Here is a 20,930-nt window from a genome sequence, read left to right as displayed (position 1 = left end):
TACGATAGCCTTAGCTGAGATGCTTTACAATCTCAGATTTTGTGGTTCTAGGTGAAATCTGACCTCGTCAGATCGGGCCCAAAGTTTGGATCTAGATGTTTTGACACTCATAGATCACAAACATCATAAAACAAACCCTGCATTATTGATCCGAAATCGGTGTAAATATTATGCTTTTTAGGTGTATTATGGGTTAAAGTTATCCCTTTTCATGTTAATTTTACCCTTAAAAAGGTGTAAAATTAACATTTAAAAATGATGATATATTTTTACACCCGAAAAGTATTAAAGTTATGACGAAAAAAGTTAATCGTAGCCTCTTTTTTTCTCAGTGTAGGTATGCCAGAAGTTCTTATCATGTTTCTGGAGAATTACTTCGACATTTACATACACTTGGACTTCATATATCCCTTTTTAGGACGATGTTACCATTTGGGCGATTTGCCACAAATTTGTGTGACTTCGAATTATCCAAAGAGACCGAGAATACAATTTGTAAATTGTATTTTTCAATGTATTGTAGGTTTCATTACTATATAATGTTCCTTGAGATCGCTAAAATTGATTTGATAATTAAAAAACTGACTCCCTGCTTTGCTTAGAGTTGTTTAGCTTTCTTCCCGATAATTTTTTATATAACTTTTCACAGAAAAGCGTTTGATCCATTCAAAACTCCCTACCCAAAATTCTTTACCGACTTGTTTCTTGATTGATTCAAATGCTAGTTTTCAATTTTGAAGCGGGCCTTCTAATTATTTTCTTTAGGGTAACTGTACCAAATTTCAACATAGTTGCATACAAGGGCCAAAATCTTAAATTTGAAACGTAATATTTTTAATACAAATTGAATTTTTGTTAGGGGAAAGCACGCTACCTGCGGATAACTCATAATTAATCTAATTTATGACTCTTTCGTGGAATTTGAGGCATTGGATAACTATTAATTTGTAATATTAATAATTCACTAAAAACAAATTTAAAAAAAATCAGTTGTTCAAAGCTTGAGTTGTCCGAAGGTATCGCGTTTCCCCTACTTCTCTTTAAGGACTGTTGCTTGGAACTTTCTGGATAGTTTATCGTCTTTGTTTTCTCTCAAATCATTCTTAACGCTCTAACGGGTAAGATCGCCTCCAGGCGGTCTTCACAAAAATCACATTAGCGACAATAAAGGTTTTATTTATTAAAAAGTGCTATAGTGTCCTCGGTAATAGTCTTATAAACATCTCTTGAAAGTTTGAACTCATTTTGACTCTTCGTTTTGTTGCTATTCCCAGTTTTGTGTGACAGGTCAGAGAAAAAGCAACAAAAAATATTTGTGCAAAAAAACTCATTTACAATTTCCATAAAAATACCGATTTAAAGTTATCTCACTAAAATAAATTTATTTTTTACTGAAAGATATGTCATTCTACTTTGTATATTTTATTTAAAAAAATTGAAAAAACTAAAAATGTGAATTTTAGAAGCAAAAATAGTTTCAAAAAATATTTATATTTTCTCACCTAGCGCCTAAACTAAAAAAGATAATGAAGAATTGATGGTTTTTTCGACTTTATTGGATCATATTTATCCTAGAAAACATTGTTTTAGAACTTTTTTCGCATATTAAAGAAAACAGCGTTAGAGGGTTAATACATTTCAAAATCAATAAAAATATAGACATAGCTTTGGGTAATATTTCGGCCATCTTGATTCCCATAGTTCGGAATTCCCGGAATTCTTCCAAAGTCTATTTCACATTATCTCGTACATCGAAGCGACATTTTTTGTCTGTTTTTACATTGTATAATCTCTAGAGTACCGTCGTTGCGGGTGACTTTGCACTCTGCTGTTCGTGAGACTTTGAACAATTCTAGCACTTATTGATAGTCTTCGCCGACCCGGTCTACCATGTCAAAGTATATAGGGATATGTTAAGTACCAAGTAAGGTACAATGATCCTCAAAAGGATTCTTGTAGTTTCAGTAATAGTTAATGAAATCCTAGTATAGGTATTTTGTCAAAAAACGGCTCCGTGAAAAAGTTATCTGAAGGTGCAATTCCAAAATCGATTTCAGAGTAGTAAATTGCCTAAATCTATTGTAAATTTATCTGGCTAGAATAATCCACTTCGATTTTGTAGATTATTTTTATTAAAATATTTTTTTTCCTTATTATCTTCCTAAGAACACATGATTTATGTTATAAAATTGCATGTAATGGTCTTTCTAAAGCTTTATTGTAAAAGTATTTGGCTAAAAATTATCCAATTTTTTGATAATTTAAGATAAAGTGACCGAGTTCTACAAGATGGAATGGTCGCCATCTTGATTTGACGTTTTTATCCGCCATTTTGAATAACTGTCAAAACAAAAATCTCATCCGATTGAGCTGAAATTTTAGTATGTTCTAGCTGATATCAAGGCCTTTTCAGAACATATATAAAATCCGACCTAGGTCAAGTGATTGTCTGGATATAGGGGCTCCAAGTTCAAAATTTTGACAATTTTATGAATACAGAACTACAGGGAGCTTCTTTTATCGAAACCATCAGAAAAAAGACAGCGTTATCGTTAGGCGATGAGATCTAACAAACAAACAAAAAGGATAGTAATGTTTTTGTTTATAACAGCGCATTATTTGAGAATCTTAAAAACTATTTTCGCAAAGATGAAAAATAAAAAATTAATTAAATGTACTTCTCGTTTATTTATTTTATAATTATGTTAAACTAAATAAATATATAAAATAAAAGTCTCAACCATTTTTAATGGTTACTGAGGCATTTCGTTTAGGTTTCAAATATTGAAGATTAAACAATAAAGACCGCCAAAATATGAGTATTGCAAAATTTTAAACTTCGAGCCTCTGTATCTAAGTAAATACTTGACGTAGACTGGAACATAGATACGTTTTGAAAAGGCCTTGACATCAGCTACAACATACTAAAATTTCAACCCAATCGGACCAGTTTTAGGTTATGACAGAAACGTCAAATCAAGATGGCGATCATGTCATCTTTTAGATCTCGTGCATATTACCCTTAGATGTAAAGATCTTCATTGCCGTTTATTATCAGAAATTGATGATTTTTTAGTATTTATTAAAAAGTGCAAAGTCACCCGCACCTTATCCCAAGTGCAAGCCTTTTTTCTTGATTTTTTTAAACATAATAAAATTTTATAAAATTAATGCTAGTGGCACAAATTCCATTCATTAACAACTGAATACAAATAATTTCACTCAAAAACCCCCCTCCCTTCACTTTAACTATCCACTTTTAGAGAGCAAAGTTGAAAAATAGCGAAAAAACGTGCAAAATCACCCGCAACGACGGTAAGCAAAAATAAAAAATTAATGGAAATTTGAGGAACAAAGGATGTAGCCGAAATTGTAAGCTTGCCAAAATTTGGTACAGTTTTTCATAAAAGTTCGAAATTAATTTAGCCTATAGATATAGTCAATGACGAGAACATGTTATATAAATATTACTGAGAAACATTGAACAGTCAGTAAAATTATTTCTATTAAAAAATTAAAAATTGATTTCTTGAATTTTAAATAATCAGATCATTCTCAAATCTATGAAGTTACTAAGACAGTTTACGCAGTTAACATTTTACGCAAAAATTATAACCGTTTTAAATGAACAGAATAACTAATTAATTTGTACACCACTTCCGACTATAATATCTTCTCTTAGATTAGAGCATAGAAAAGCAATCCCATTGCGTTTGTAAAGTTCGTGAACACGTACAGAATTATTTGATCAATTCTAACGAATGAACAAATCCGAATGAAAATTGTTACAGCAAAAACACCTATAACTCTGATTTATTTTGGTATGACTAGAAAATCTATTAAAGCAATCAGCAACATAAAAAAAAAACAGTCTTATAAAATATTTACTACTATCGCGTAGTCTGATTCGTGAAAGCTTTAAAAGCTGTCAGCTCTGGCCAATTCAAAGACACAAAACGGAATAAAATTACAATACGGTAATAAATATTTCTTTACATATAGATACTGTTTTAATCAATTTAAATTTTGTTTCAATTTCTAAAAAAAAAAGAATCAATTCATGAGCAGCTTCTCAGCAATTCAGAGACCACTAGGGGAATTCTGTAACCGAATGATATTGTCATATGACAAATTTTGAACTTTAACGGTGTAAATTTGAGACAACTATTGAAAAATGCGTTTTATGTCAAGAATGCTTCAGAGGGCACCTTGAAATACACTGAAACAAATATTTTGTAAAATATTCGCAAGTGTTTGTGAATTCCTATTGGGGACTTACGCAATCGTATAACCCATAAACAAGTTCGTAAAAGTTTGTACTTTCTTGACAAACATTAATCGTAACATGATTATTTGACGAGCATTTTTTGTACTTTTACAAACATTTTTTTCGTAAATTTTTGTTGGTCTGGTAAAACTCTACAAACAAATGACAAAATGTTACAAACATATTTTGTACGTTTACGAACAAATGTTTGTAAAAGTACAAAAAATACTTTTCGAGTGATCATGTTACGAACAATGTGAAAAAGTACAAACTTTTACGAACTTGTTTGTGGGTTATAAAATTTACGAAAATTTTGTAAGTCCCCAACAGGAATTCACAGACATTTACGAACAATTTTGCAAAATATTTTTTTTCTGTGTAGCGATTTGATGCTCAATGGCATTTAGCAATGTTCTGCTCCCGATTTTTTCTTCAACATTTATCATATGACATTGTCATATCGTTGCAGAATTTCCCCCTGCTGTATACACAAAAAATTGCACCTCAACCCAGAGAGAGTGCAAGGAATAAAAGTGATCTTTTTCTGTGTATATTACAGTCAATAATTGGGTCAAAATTAAAATTGGTGTATTTATAAATTGGATTGATTGATATTTTACCTAAAACTTTAACAAACCACCATCCAGCACAACCAACTTTCAACAGTTCAACTGTGTCACCTTCTCGCATGGAGACTTCTGAGTGGCCCATTGCACAGTAATCAGCAAGTGAGATAAACTTACTACCCTAAATTGAAATGAAGAAAACAGTAGACAGAGGGGGAATTATCTTAACCATTTGTATTATACAATATTCAGAGTATTTTGTGACACCTAGAAAGTGCAAAAAAATATGTAAAAAGAAGCTTTAGAAATTATATGTACAGAAATTATAATATAAATAATGTACAAAGAGTGCAGTAAGATTATTAACAAATTATTAACATGTAGAATCGTAAGATAAAAAATTTAGGAGGAGGGGATCCATAGTTAATAAAAATATTTAATTGAATTTAGTCATTCATACAGCATCACTAAAATTCAATTAAAAGCTCCCATAGTTATTAGGATTTGGATAAAAAATAAAATCAAAGAAAATTAGAAAAAGAAATAGGAAGTTACTTTACAAGAAATTAAAGAAAACCAAACTTACTTCAAAAGACTTTTTTTTTGCTCAAATAAAATTGGAAGAACTCAAGGAGTGTGTATCCATAAATTTCCCTCAATTTCCACTTTTCGTGCACTATATTTTCTTTTTAGCCCATTTTGGACCTTTTGCCTTTTAAACCCAACTATATATATATATATATATGGCAGATGTTGCTGTTGGGAAGAGGTTCTCCATTATAGAGGGCTTTTACATCTGGACATATATCTGACCCTCAATTCTCTTTGGTCAAGCAGTCTTTTGGATTTTTTTTGGTTTTTTATTTTATGTACACCGCTAACCCCCATTTTACACAACTTTTTTTTTGTTAATTGAAAGCTTCGTCAATTGGTACATAGAATGTGGAATTGGATCGTCTATTTTGAGTTTTAATGTCATCATCATCTGTGCAGATGTCTCCGTCAATGGATGATGAGCCAAATAAGTTTATAGCGTGGATTGTGGGTGCAACAGACATATTCCAAGCTTCCTACAATTAACATGGTCTTCAGTATTCTGCCGAAATAACCTTCTCACGCTTCAATGATCATATTAACCAGGTCATAGGGAGAATCTCAGAGATAGAGAGAGAGACAGAGTTATTTTCATAACAAATAGGGATTTTCGGAATTCTGTGAGAAAGTAACCAAAGATCCCAAAAGGTGGGTGGATAGGACTAATTTACAGAAAAAAAAATCTATTTAAGATAACCTCTAGAAGTGAATAAGCGTTACTGTCAATAAGCCTATCTGATCTTACCGCTTGAACTCCATCTTCGAGATTGGTATATTCATCTTCACTGTTGGAATAGTCAGAACTCCAAGCACTAGCTTCCTGGTTGTCATGTTCAGACGAAGATGAACTCACACCTGGTGTCTGCAGGGGCAAGTCTTCAGAGATATTGGAGATCTTATTGGCGTCACTTGAATCGCAACTCAATGTTCTCTGTGGAGTAGAACTTGCAGACACCGAAGTTTCCCAAGAAGTCGTGTGACGTAGTTGTCTGATAAACAAATTACAGTAATCAACAAATACTTCAAAATACTTAATCATTAAAATTAAAAAAAAAAAAGATTTCTTAAACGTTTTTTTTTCAGGATTTTACTAAGATCTATTAAAATCATAAAATAAAAGCAAGGAATTAGGGTGGCGGCATTATTTATGGCCAGTCTATACTTGTGGCCACTTCGTAGATATCTTCAATTTTTTTCCCCAAATTAATTTCGAAGAACCACAAAATTAGGAATATTTGATGTCCTATTATTAAATGAAACTTTTAAACTGATTTACTTTTATTTTTCGGTGGAATTTCAATTATTTTGTGGGAATTATTTCACTGATGCGGCAGACGGTCAAATATACGTCAAATCGTTAAGAAATTTACTAACAATCTCATAATTTTTAATGATTAAATTTTATATCTTCAATCCAAAATATTTAGTACTATTTTTCAAAACTTGTTTTCTTAGTAACTATATTTTCATTTACCACTTTATTTTGATGATTTTTTAATCAAAAAAATGTAAAATAAAGACAGGGCCATAAGTTATGACTTATTTGATAAGATTATTAACTTGTGGCCACAGAATTTGACGTGTGGCGCCCTCACAGATATTTGGTTTACCGAGTTGACAGTTATGTTATTTTGATTCAGTGAATTTGAGTTTTCTAGCAAAAATTTAATAAAATTTGAGGTAAGTGTTGAAATTATAACATAAAATTGTTTATAAAAGAGTAGTGTGTAGATCTTGTTGATTTTTTCAATAAACCTGCATTTTGTTGTAAATAACCTAACTTTTTCTCTTATATCCCTCTTAGGATAATGCAAAATACGAAAAAAAAGCCCTCTTATTGAACTCAAAGGATGCAAGTAGTATTGAGAAGCATTGAGAATGGAGTGATCACGACAAGTATTCCAGTCATTTCAGCTGTACCCCAATCCCCACACAAACTATGCATTAAAATCTCCGGAAATTCTCCGGGAGAAACATTTGATATCGGATGCTTTCATATTCCCCAAAAGAGAACAAACAGAGGAGGATATTCTTAGGTGGGTTCTTCATGCAACCAAACGTGGCTATTCCATCACGAAAGACAGGTTGGATTACTGGTCACTGTGCGCAGAATCAATGTTAGTAGTCTGCTACTATTATGAGTAAAATGTTTGAAAAAACTATGAAAAACTTGTTAAGAAAAATAATAAAAACATATGAAAGTGTTTAAAATGCTTTTCTTTTCTTTTCTAATAAAATTATTTTATTACAAAGTTTGTTTTATATCATTTAAAATTGTAGCCATAAGTTCGTAAAAGAGGCCACAAGTTATGAATTTTACATGGTTGGGCAAACTACATATTTTCCGGGGTTTCAGGGATTTTCCTAGGAAATTCATTTGAATATATCGAAAGAAACTACATGAAAGAAATTACTCTTAAAATTTTGCTTTAATTTGTCAAAAAAATCAAAAGCTATAGGCAGATATGTCCTTAATGTGGCCATAAGTGATGCCTGCACCCTATAGTGAAATACGATTACATGGATTTCAGGCGAGGAGTTTAGCCCAGTTCTTGAAGATCATTAGATATTAAATAACAAGGAATTTTAGATCTACACCATATGGCTAAATCTTATCTATGAAGCTCATATTAAGGCCCAAATAGACTCAGGCTAATTCATCCTGGTGTCAGCCTAGGAGTGAGACTGGGTCATCCCTTTTTCAATTGTGAAAAAAAATGCAAAAGCAAAATTTAGGGCAGAATCACATTGACAATAAAATGCTCGTCATAGCCTCACCGTATTTCGCTAATTTACGCATTTTCATTGCAATTCTTACGCAAATTTTCCATTATCTCATACTCGGTGGCACTAGGTAAAAATAATATTATATAAGAAAATTGGAGAAATAAAACGAAAATTCGATAAACGGTGAGCAGAAAAAACTACAAGAGAAATTAATCGTACAGGTTTTTTTTTGCTCATCGTTTATCGCATTTTATTAAATTATTAAATGCGAATGTTAGGCAACGAATTGTGTCTCTATCCGCCGCAAAGAAAAGCTCTGCACCGTAATAAAAAAAATAAAGAAGAAGCGCTCACGCGAGAATCAAAGGCGTGATGTCCCGGAATAGTCTGAGAGTATAGAGAATAGTAGACCTTACGGCCGATGGCAGCCAAAATCCCGAGAGCCAAAATCCCGAATGTTAAAAATCCTGAATGTTCAAAAGAATTCGGGATTTTGGCTTTCGAGATTTTGGCTTGCGGGGTTTTGACCGGGATCCCTTACGGAAAATAGACGTTACATGATCAGACCATGAGTTATATTGAAGATGATACCAAGGTTTTTGCCCTGACTAACGAAGGGGATAATTTCTCCGTTAAGGAACAAGGAATACTAAGTAGTGGCCTTCAGCCATTCAACCTATAAAATTTTTTAACAGTTAAAGATTTATGCCAAATTGTTATGCACTGAGGCCTTAGGATCATCGATTAGAGGTCCTTTGCTTCAATATTTTTACTAAATCTTTTACTGTCAAATGTTGCAGGCTAAATATTCTCGAGGGTCAGCCTGAGTATAACTAGGCCCTTACGTACTAGACACACCGGCGACTAAAGTTCAGAAATGAATAAACTCGTACATGGTCATGTTATATTCTGACATACTTAAAATTTATTAGCACTCACGAAATATCATTCTCGATGATATTTCCACTGAAATGCGCGTGTGTACACTATTGAAAACAAAACTAATTGTAACGCCATAACTCATGTGTAATTATTATTATTGACAACAATAAATCACGCAAATTGACTTAAGTCGCGAGATAGCTTCCACTTCACAAATAATTGCAATTAATAATTTTATTACACGTGAACTGAGATATAAATTTACAAATAGTTTCATTATCAATAAAGTACACGTCCGGTGCAATAAAAAAAAAATTATATTTTGTGAGTCGTAATAAATACTAAGCCCCGTTTTTAGTGTGTCAGAAACTGACTTGGCTACGAATGAGCTTAGTCGTCTCTGGGCTTTAGTCGTAAGTGTGTCCAGTGTCTTTCACTGATGTAGATTATGAAGTTGTCAGACCTTAGGTTTATCCATATGGCTTAAATTTTCTGATTTCTAAACAATAGATTGTTATGGGAAAATTATTCTATTGAATTTTGCAAAATCGTTTCAATTATTTGATTTTTTTTTTTAACATAAGGGATTTTGGAACTGGGCTAAAGCTGTACTTTGAAGACTGCTTAACGGATACGATACAAAGCCTAGCAACTCCCATTGTCAATATTAAAAAAAAAAGTTAAGATCTTTAAAACTTTTATCAATGATACTAGTAAAAATAAAAAGGTCACAGTTGTTAATCCTTTCAAATTTAAAAGAATCATGACCGAAAAGGCCCAAAGGATGCTTTCCATCAAAGCCCTTGGACGAGAATTATCCCTTTTTAAATGTGACTTCGATTATCTAAAAAAGTGCGCTGAAGGGATGCTTTGAAAGTTTCTTCAATTCAATCCCTTCAACGAGATTAACACGTATCAGCAACTTCGGGAGAGAAAGTCCTTAAGAATTACATAAGAACACTCTGCCAAGAAACGAATGATGGTAGGATGGAGGCAGAACTCTCGTTGCGAATCGGTCAAGCTTCTGCAGTTATGAGGGGGCTTATTCATTCGTCTAAATTATCGGATTTCAAAGCTGTGTGGTCATGACATTTGGGTAATGACCGAATGTATAAGATCGCGAGAGCAAGCTGCTGAGATGAGGTACCTCCGGGCGGTTAAGGGAATCACTCGCCGAGATCGAGGGAGGAACGTAGCCGTTCATGATGAGCTAAGAGTCCAGGAGTTGCTTTTTTGGGTTGAGATATCACAACTTCAATGGTATGGTCATGTTAAACGCCATGAATGAAGAAAGATTCTCTAGAAAAGCTATGCAAGCCATTGTGGGGAGGCGTCGACATCGGGGCAGACCTAGGGCAAGGTGGCTGAATAAAATTAAAGATCTTGCCTTGGAGTGCCTTGGGATCGAACCTGACCATCTTCCTGATGTGGCGGAGAATCAACAAGCATGGGCTGTTAACCTTGATATCATAGGCTCGCGACCCGAATAGGGATAAGCGGTTGAAAATAATGAAGATAATGACTCTGCCAAAAGATTGATCAGTTGTGTCTTAAACGCCAAACTGACAAAAATTGAACCAAGGACTTATGGGCAACTCTGTGGTGAACCCTCTTTGAGGCACAGTGTCATTTTTTATTTTCTTTATCACAAAGGAAATAATTTAATGTAAGATGTCTTCTCCTGATAGTTTGGGATGCTTTTTGAGGAAAAAATCAAATCCGTAATATAGGTAATAAAAGAATTCCTGCCCAGAATGTTGCATAACTACAGGAATTTTATTCAGCAGAAAGGAAAGAGTCTGGAAGCGATAAGTATTTGATAAAAAGATTCTTTAAAAGTTCTATTCGAAACATTTGAAAGTACAAATCAGTGATATACTTAAAATGTTTTTCGAAGCACTCCTTTGAAAGCAAGTCCTGCCAAGTTGATTTTTTTTTATTTGGAGCTATTAGAACCCAAGTCTTAAATTGATCTTGGATTCAGGTCTCAGGGCTCTAAGATAAATTGTATTTAAACAGAAATTTAGTACATTTATCTCTCCTCCGCACAGTACCCTGATCTTATAATACGTAAGAGCTTCTAAAAAAAAAAAAAACATATGAATTAAATGGTAGTGTCAGAAGATGCCTTTTAACTCCGAATGCCACTTGCCAGGGGATTGTTCGAAATAATCAAAATTTGATAACTTTACAAAAAAAAAATGTCAAATAAGATCCAACAGCAAACGGTCGCAATAAACCTTTAGCATTTTTACTACACACTGAGAGAAACCCGAAAAAAAATAAAATAACATTCCGGAAATGTTAATTTTACTCTACAATATTGATTTAAAATCGGTGTAAATGTTACCCTTTTTAGGTGTATTAGGGATTAAAGTTACCCTTTTTCATGTTAATTTTACCCTAAAAAGGTGTAAAATTAACATTAAAAATGTTGATATATTTCTACACCTAAAAAGTGTTAAAGTTATGAGGAAAAAAGTTAATTGCATCATAAGAGGGTGCGATTAACTTTTTTCTTCGTAACTTTAACACTTTTTAGGTGTAAAAATATATTAACATTTTTTAATGTTAATTTCACACCTTTTCAAGTGTAAAATTAACATGAAAAAGGGTAACTTTAACCCATAATACATCTAAAAAGCATAATATTTACACCGATATTTCGGATAAATAATGCAGGGTAAAATCAACACTTCCGGAATGTTATTTTAACTTTTTCGGATTTCTCTCTCAGTGTAGTAGCCTTTACTTTGTACCTTTTTATTTTTCCTAGTAGAACTGCTTCTCAGTTAATTTAACCTTTACACATTTTGAGCAATTCTCGTGAGAAAAAAAACTAATGCATTATACAAAAGTGCCTAAAAGAAGAAGAAAAAAATACTCCCAATATGTGTAGAAGCCTTGACCAATTAAGGCAAATATCTGTAAAATATTAAATATTGGAAAATACTCCTACGTAAGGCGGAATATATTATAAAATCCGAAAATATAGCTTGTATTTTCTTTTAAACCCATAATTCAGATTATTAAACTCACAATGAGATAATTCTATGAAGAAATCTTCGTGGTTGAGTGTAAAAACGTAAAGGTAATCCTCTGTTAAACAAACAGAACATTCACGAAATAAATAGCCTACAAATAGGTAGATTTCAAAATTTCGGAAGGAAGAGACTTACTTGTGATTGAGGCCATACTGTTTAATCTTTTCGCCTTTGAGCTCTTCTAATTGATTAAGAAGAACCTTTTTGATTTCAGCCACCCACTTATTTTTTATGTCCACTGTAGATGCCTGAATTGTATGCACCTCTTGGCGTCCTTGAAGCCATATTTCAAATCGTCTTGGATCTCCGCGTACGGACTCTGTCAGTCCGATTTGAGACATCTATATGCAAAATATGAATTAAATTTGATACAAAAGAAATTTGTAAAGAAATAAAATTTACCTTGACGTAATGCTTGTACTGATACGTGCTCTTATTGTGTCCCGTCTTTGAAGCTTGCTTGCAGAAAAGCATCGCTTTCTGGTACAGAAAAATATGCCGTTGCTGGGTTTTCAGTCGAAGCCTCAGGTCCTTCTTACTGTCAGTCCAAACTTGAAAAGAGTCTTGTAGAAGTAGCTCACCTTGTTGCGAAAGATCAGCTGGGAATCCCGTAATAGCAATCTGATGCATCGAATCGTTGACACATTTGAGCACAATTAGCATGCAGTCTAGAGCTTTTTGGAGTTCCTTAGCGCAAGTGCCATTATCACTGAAGCGCAGAAGGTCCTTGAGCAACAGCTGATACTTGGTGATCCGTTGAACAGGCTTCAGAAGATAAGCAGCCAAGGGTAGCTTGTGCCCTAGACGCTTCTGACATTCCTGCAGGAACAAGTGAGTATCTACGAGAGTTTCACGGAGCTGTTCCGATCGGGGAATGTTTTGGCAATAGTACGAATACAAACGGTAGAATGTGTCACGCTAAAAGGGAAGATTCATTAGGAATCTTGAAATGTTTGCACTTGTTAGGATCAGACTTACTCTTTGAACAAAACATAGTGCAACAAGCTCCGTTGTTGATATGCAATTTTCAAGATCCTTGAGGAAAACCTCACTGTGAAAAGTGTACAATTCATGGAGGTTTCCAAAGAGAACATCTTCTTTTCCCTGAAGTCCAGGTGGGACAAGGGCTGCCATCTCTTCGGACAGCATCTGATCCCGATAGCCCTAAAATATATTAAAAAAAATGGAATAAATTTAGTAACTGAAATCGTTATTGTAAATACAATATAGGCAGTGCCGGATTTAGGTGGGTTCCCCGAGGCTATGGCACCGGGCCCCCGCATTTTAAGGGCCTCCACATTTAAGAAGTTTACTATAGTCACAATGGCAATAAAATAAAAATTATTACAAAAAAGCTACAGTTTAACCTGCTTTAAGTATTAACTCCTTCGTCTCCTTTGGGACACTGGGTACCCATGGAAACAACAATTTTTTTAGACTATCTAGAATCGATAAAAATCCGATTCTTCTGGATAAGTACAAACTATAAGGATGTCCAAATCTAGGATATTTTTTGCAGGATCCTAATTAACTCCTGAGCTTAGATATTTTTGGTCAAAAATCGTGAATTTTCGATTTTCTGCTTCCTTGCAGATATTGTGACTTTTTTGATATTTCTAGACCAGAATAAGAAAAAAATCTCTCGGGGCCAATAAGTATGATAACTAACAATGACAAATTGCATAAATTCGAAAAATAATTTTTTCTTAAATTTTCAAAAAAAAAACTTGTTCAAACTTTATGGGTACTCTCATCCGCAAAAATCTAGAGGTCAAATGTAAGGTTATCCCGCCAATGCCCGCCATTTGCTTTTTTGACACCAACCTTGTAAGAAAATTCCAAGCGGGAGCGACATTTTTGCCAATCTGGCCGATAATTTTGACATTTGGCAGCGAGGGAGATTACTTTCAGGGAAGTTTTTCCTATTCTTCCTGATTTTTATGTTTTTGAGAAAGCTTAATGTGTCTACAATAACATCGTGTTGAAAGAAGTGTGTTTTAAAGTGTTATGTGTAAAATATTATGAGGAATCTGTTGACAAGCAGGAGCTTGGTGTCTTTTTTAGCACTTATTGTATATATATATTGTATATTGTATTTATTTTTCATTACCATTAATAACTTACAATAACTCATGTTAACCCCACCGTACCTTGCGGCCATCGCCGTCTTAGCGTTGGTGACCAACCTCCAGGGTAAAACGATGGAAAACCCCTTCATAGGTTGTATGGTCAGGTTTACACTTTTACAATTTTTTTAAGTGGTGAGTCTGTCCATGAGTGCCTTAATGGTAAGAAATGGGCCTAGCCATAAAAGCTGTATGGCCACTATACACAACAAATTGTTGTAATTAAAATTAAGAAAAATAAAAAAACATGAATTAGACAAACAATTAATGACATCAGACAGTGAGTCATAAAAAAAAGAAAAAATAAATATACAAAATTTAAAGAAATTAAAAACAATGCATAGCATCAGAAAGTGGTTCCGGATCACAAGCGCAAAGCCGAATCCCAAGCAGTTTAATTAAAATTAAACTTCCTGGACATCGCAGAAGATACTAGTCAATATTTCATTGTGTTTTAGTGATCAACATTGTAAAGGAGTCCTTTGACACGCACAAATAGTTTACAAAATCGATAATATTGGCTTTGGGAAAATTGAAGTTTGTATGCTTTGCGTTCTTTTGGGGACGAGAGTACCCTTGAGTTTTCCAATTTCCCAGAGGAGGAAAAAATTCTTTCTCTGTAAAAGTATCATATTTGACCACTAAGACTTACAATAAAGTGAGTTTTACTGAAATTCGTTCACTGGATATGTTGTGGTCCGGAAAGAGTTAACGATTAATGCATTTAATATACAAAAATATTAAAAAAACGTTGAAACGGCTTGCATTTTGGAAAAGGTTTCCTTTTTTTTCGTCCTGAGGGCCCCACTCAAAATCGTTATTTTATTTATAATATTGTTAAGAATCGCTAAATACAATAAGAAAAAATAAATAAAACAATGTGCTCAATCCCAAAAGTAGTTTCGCATAATTTACTCACATTAATAAAGTTTTTTAATGGTCTAGCTTATGGAGAAATGCATTGTGATCTCGGGTTTTAAAATGTCTTTTGCATATTTTTTGTATTATTTATATTTTTGTTAAATATACTTAAATAACTGTTTTGAATCAGAGTTCAAATAACTCAAAATTTCAATGATATTATATTTCACTGAAGTTGTCTGATTTAAGTGGCGGATATAAGGGGTAGCAAAGAGACAATTTTGATGGGGCCTTACCCTTGAACAGCTCTCTTAAATAAATTTGTAAATACGTTTTTTTAAGTTTATAAGACACCTAAGACACTTAATTTTATCTATTGGATCCACTGAGCCTCTTTAAATTAGTATTTTAACCATACATTGGTTTAACTTATTCAACTTTTTTTGTAATTCAACACTAAGTAAAAGAGATTATAAACCAGTCATTTTTATTGTAATTTGAAACTTTTTAACTTTAAGGTGTCTACACATTGAGAACAATTTTCGTCAAAAATTGCTTTTTGAAGGAAATTGGCTGCAGTGCTGTAGACAGAAACGTCAAAATTCTGTCAAAAATGCAATTTTTGATGAAAATTGCTCCCAATGTGTAGAGGCCTTTACTGAACAAATTTTTATTTTGAGAAATAAGTGATTTTAGAATCTCAATATGGGAAATAAATTAAATATTTACAATTTTAAGCCATTTTTGGATATATTAAGGTCTCTACACATTAGGAGTAATTTTTATCAAAAAATTGGATTTTTTAAGAGAATTCTGATGTTTCCACCAACAGCGCTGCAGGCAATTTCCTTCAAAAAAGCAATTTTGAAAATGAAAATTACTCCCAATGTGTCGAGTAGAGGCCATTAGACCTGACCTCAAAAATTTAAATTACATTATAGTATTTTTTACATGTTTTGAAAACTTAATGTTTTTTTGCCAATTGTGCAAAACCTAATTTTCAAAATCTTCAAAATATGCTTTTAAATGAATTTTGGGTAAAATTTTGATCAACTTTTCTCAAAGGAAGGTACGATGTCGCCTTAAAAGAAGTATTAGGAGTAGTATAGTTCGCGCAAGTGCCTGTTGCTGACGTCAGCCACTGAGAGGTGCGCGCAAGTGCCTGACGATGACATCACGCTTTTGACGGTGTTATCGTGGACATGACTGTCACACATCAACACTGCAAGTTCATTGAACTTCACATTTGACACTACTTTTGAATGACGTCACACGTTTTTCACTGATTTATGATGACCCAACAACTATGATGCTGATGTTACATTTTTTTTATCATGCAATATTGTGTTTTGATGACATGTGGAGAATTTTGAATTGAAATTTTCATAGGGCTTTTAATGCTCGCATATTAACTTTTTTAGCATATTTAAATGTTTTCTGATTTTTTTTTTAAATTTTGTTTACTTCTCTGCATCATCATCACTTTTTCCTAATCAATGTAATGTGAAAAAGATTTTCCATCCAGTGGAATCGAACTCCAGACCTTGTGATTAAGAGATCCGCACAATACCAACAGGCTATTATGGAATATACAAAACTCTGGTCGAAGGTGCCAAATATACATTTCTATGCGCTTGGGAATGATCGAAATATGATCTCTTGCATCGCGCGTTGGTTAAGTGTGAAGTGGAGTGAGAAGAATTGCAGAAGAATAGGAAAATTGTCAATGAATTAATTTTTTATGCACTGTGTATGATTCATATGGAGACGTTTGGAGTCAAGTGAAGAAGGAATGTGAAAAAGTGTTTTTTTGTAAACCTTGCGTTGCAAAAATTGTCCACGCGACATCACATATGAAATTAACTAATAATTACCATACGGGGAATTTGTTCTTTATTGATAAGAGATTTTTTTCTTTTGTGAATTAGAATTATTATTATTACCATCTTAAACTTACCTTACAATTCTCACTGGTGTATACCGCTTTCAAGACAGAAGAAATACATCAAAGGAAAAGTATGTAGAGCTTTGATTTAAAACACAAATTTCTTGTATGAAAAATACTCCTCTAATTTATTTACAGATGTATTAACCTTAGCAAAACTATACAATAAAATTGTGTATCGAGTGTCATAAATCTATCTATTTACATTTTAGTAATAGTTAAAAGCCTAAGTTACATAAAAAATTGAAAATTTAATTTTTTCTTATCTACATTTTTTAATATCCAAAGGGCAATGTCTTATAATCTTCTACACACCTCCTTTTTGTAAGTGTAAATTGTACCTTTTTACTGGCTGCACCGGACAGGATTTTGAATCGTTTTTGACGAAAAATGCGATTTTTGTAGTCAATATTCAGTGTTTCAATATCTCCGAAAACAATTGATTTTAAAGCATTGAAATCGAGATGCCTTTCCACCTCATGGTTCATGCTGATGCCTTTAGCCACTATTTTATATGAGTACGTGTTTGTAGAGGGTGAAAAGATCTTAAGAGCATAAGTCTTTGGGCCACAACTGACATATTCCTCGATGAAAGATCCCTCTCCGTAATCTGCTAGCTCGTCAGTAAGTTCCCCCAAAAACTTTCCGCAGCTTAAAGGGTTCTCTTCGCCAGCAGGAACCGTAAAGATCACAGAGTCTGTGTCGCAATAAAGAAGTTTATCTCCTAATTTAGAGAGGATTGAGTACAACTTGATTCGGGCGTTCGTGGTGGTACATATACCTACACCGAGGTTCACATATTTTGATGCAGACTCGGCTTCGGCAATATACTTCCACGAAACAAAAATCTGCTTTTCCCCAACGGGATATAAATCCATTAGCTGGATATCTTCAGACCCAATTAATCTATTTAAATCCTCGGGTGAGTTGCAAATGCTAGTCTTTGTGAAATTTTCACGCATTATGAATCTTCCCCAAAGACTATTCAAGACTAGCTTGGTAAGCAATCGCAACCCCTTGTTCATGCAGATTTTTTCCTTTTCCAATTGCACACCTTCCTTCTCTAAATATTCGCGGATGTAACTCTCCTTTGCTTCATCAGTATCTGTATCTGTAGGCCATCCACTGGATTCTTGTTTTATTTTAAGGAAGTTGTCCACAAAATCGGCAAAGAGACCCCTTTCGTTAGAATTCCGATTGTACTGTACCGTCTGGTACGACCAAACTTCAAAAGATTTAATAATTTTGTATCCATGACGGACTGCCAATCGGATTTCATCTAACGACCAGAATCCGGTGAGAGTTCGTTCATCATCAGAATGTGTGCATTTATCCGTGTTAATCATCTCTGTGCAAGATCTACAGAGAGGAAATATTAAACGATCGTTGCACCTATACGGCAAGCATGGTAAATATAAGTTCCGTGGGGGCAGCACTGTGCATTTAACCACACCATCATAATTTAATATTTCCTCTGGATTTCCAAAAGTTTTCACGATGGTAGGATGACCGATGAAATATTTTGAGTATTTATTGGCCCAGGGGTATAATGATGTGAAATCGTAATAATAAATTTTATCCCCTGGACCGCTTTTTTGGTATAATTTAAACACTTCAGTTCGGCCTCCGTACACCGCACTCCTCAAATCAAACCCTGCATCGACTATTTCAGGATGATTGTTCAAACTAGTGTCCAATTCAGGATCTGATTTAAGAAGTTTTCGGAAATCACATTCCCATACCGAAATCAGATTATAGCCCATGCTTTCGATACGTCGCAATCGAGCCAAGGTTGCTTCATAACGGCTCTGTATAGTGTCAGATGAATTTCCTGAACATACATAGTCTCTATTCAAGAAACATGTATGCCCATGATAATAACATCCTTCGAAACTATACACAGTGTTTGTGCTGTCGTCAAAGCCGTCGACAATATAATGACAATTTTTAAGTTTAACTTCGTATCGAATATCTTTTCCTGTAATCATTTTTTGATACACAAGCCATTTCAAGCCAATTTTACTTTGGAGATTATTATAGGTCGAGCTGTAATTACTTTTCGGTGTAATAGCAAGAGTATTCGGTTTGAGATAATTCTTTCTATACACCTTCATTACAGCATCGGCTAAAGTAATCGCCTGCAAAAATGGATTGATTCCGGTAGTATCTATAAATGAGTACATGAAATTTAAGGACCCGAGTTTAAGAATTTTGACATCCTGATTACAATAATGTATCAATTCTTTCCGATTATCAAAAGTGTTATCTTTATTTAATTCGTACCACGCTAGAAACTTTTCGTACCGATTTGACGACATTGACTCGATTGCATACATTTCCTGTGGAGGATACTTTCCAACATAATTCATATTTTTCGAAATGTTGAATTTATAAGGGTATTCACCCTTTTCGCAATCGCGGAGCCCGAAACTTGCACTAAATTTAGACAATGCAAAAGGGATGAAGCTCAAAGAGTCTAAAAATACAATGTTCCTTATCTTCACATACAAAATTTTGCATCCTGTGAAGATAGGACTGATTTCTTCATCTCTCTTGCACAATTCTTCCAGAATAAATTGCCCATCGTAGCTTTTGGCATTATGAGCAATTATTGCTGAAGGAAAAGGTCTAAATTTAAGAGCGTAATCCACAAATTTTTTAACGCACGACCCGTTAGAATCATTTTCAAAAATATGGATCGCTGGGCTACAATTTGAACATTCGGGATCGGACTCTGTGGATTTTGCACATAAATGACAAACCTCATGTGCAACACATAAATTTGGGATATGATCAGAAAACCCATTTTCCTTCTCTACAAGCTCGCACTCAAAATCATAAAATATCAATGAAAACTCCTTTGGGGCATTTTTCTTGAAGGGCTGAATGAAACAGTAATGAGGACTAGTGACTTTTTTGTAACAGATATTACAAAGTGTTGTGAAACATTCATGTGGCTCACAAACCTTGTAAGTTCTGTCACAGTCTTTGCAGATTTTGATCTCACTACATGTTCCATTCTCAACATGAAAATTGAAGCAGGATTCTCCAGGGAATCTACGATTGCAATTTGAACAATCGATCTTTTCGGGGATATTGAGACATGGTGAATTGTTGCCACAAAAACGGCATTTTTCAGGACAAATATGTGACTTATTATACAACTGATCACAATAGTAACATTGAAATTTGAAATTGTAAAATCCTTTTAAGTTTTTAATGCAAAAAAAGTGTTGTTCAGCCTCGGAATAAAATATGTGAATTACGTTATTAATATTTTCCTGAGTTCTCTTTGTAGACAAAATAATACTTTTTGCATCATTTAATTTATTGAATACCCTTACCCTGAATTTAAATTCTTCTTTTTTCACAAAATTATGGATTAACTCTAAATTATATTGACCATTGTCAGATACTTTCATTCCGAGGCTAAGAACAAATTTTTCCGCATCTTGTTTGAAAATATTACAATATCGACGATAACTTTTAATTTTTCTGTCCAATTCAGCTTTATCAGTCAAAAGGTACTTACCCACAAGAAGGGCTATCGGTAAACAATTGCCCTGGTTATTAAAATCTACAGCGCTCTTGTTCTTAAACTGACGAATGTTATCCGCTACCATCCCATTAGGATTATGATGTCTTCCTCGTCCTTCCATAGGATGGAACAGAAAGGCTCTAACTTGCATTACTTCGGACGAGTGAAACATCTCCGTACTTTGGTGGATCTGAAAAGAGTATTGATTTGTAGTATTGATTAAGTAGTTTAGAAAATAGCATAATAGATTGCATCACTTACCTTTTCCATATATTGCAGAATAATAGATGTGGTGAGAGCATTTAGAGGTCTCATACCGATGAAAAGGGCCTTCTCAGTGGGCTCCTCTGTGACAAATATCTATAAATAAACAAAATTTA

At 33.7% G+C, this 20,930-nt stretch overlaps 1 protein-coding gene across 16 annotated transcripts in view; it reads right to left on the bottom strand.

The window, feature by feature from the left end:
• The window catches only part of LOC129801634 (guanine nucleotide exchange factor DBS), a 102,523-nt gene that overhangs the window by 3,341 nt on the left and 78,252 nt on the right, over positions 1–20,930 (bottom strand). For 11 of the 16 annotated variants that reach the window (XM_055846853.1, XM_055846851.1, XM_055846852.1 and 8 more), the window contains exons 12-16: positions 13,059–13,244; positions 12,483–12,998; positions 12,216–12,421; positions 6,173–6,416; positions 4,888–5,014 (exon numbers count right to left, since the gene is read on the bottom strand). In XM_055846853.1, the coding sequence (XP_055702828.1) occupies positions 4,888–5,014; positions 6,173–6,416; positions 12,216–12,421; positions 12,483–12,998; positions 13,059–13,244 (1,279 nt within the window). Of the gene's footprint in view, positions 1–4,887; positions 5,015–5,499; positions 5,904–6,172; positions 6,417–12,215; positions 12,422–12,482; positions 12,999–13,058; positions 13,245–20,930 lie in introns of those variants that run through there. The other 5 variants (XM_055846854.1, XM_055846856.1, XM_055846858.1 and 2 more) reach the window with 1 other exon arrangement.

Source organism: Phlebotomus papatasi, chromosome 2, assembly GCF_024763615.1.
Source record: "Phlebotomus papatasi isolate M1 chromosome 2, Ppap_2.1, whole genome shotgun sequence".
Classification (NCBI taxonomy): domain Eukaryota; kingdom Metazoa; phylum Arthropoda; class Insecta; order Diptera; family Psychodidae; genus Phlebotomus; species Phlebotomus papatasi.
This window is presented reverse-complemented; position numbering and strand designations above follow the sequence as displayed.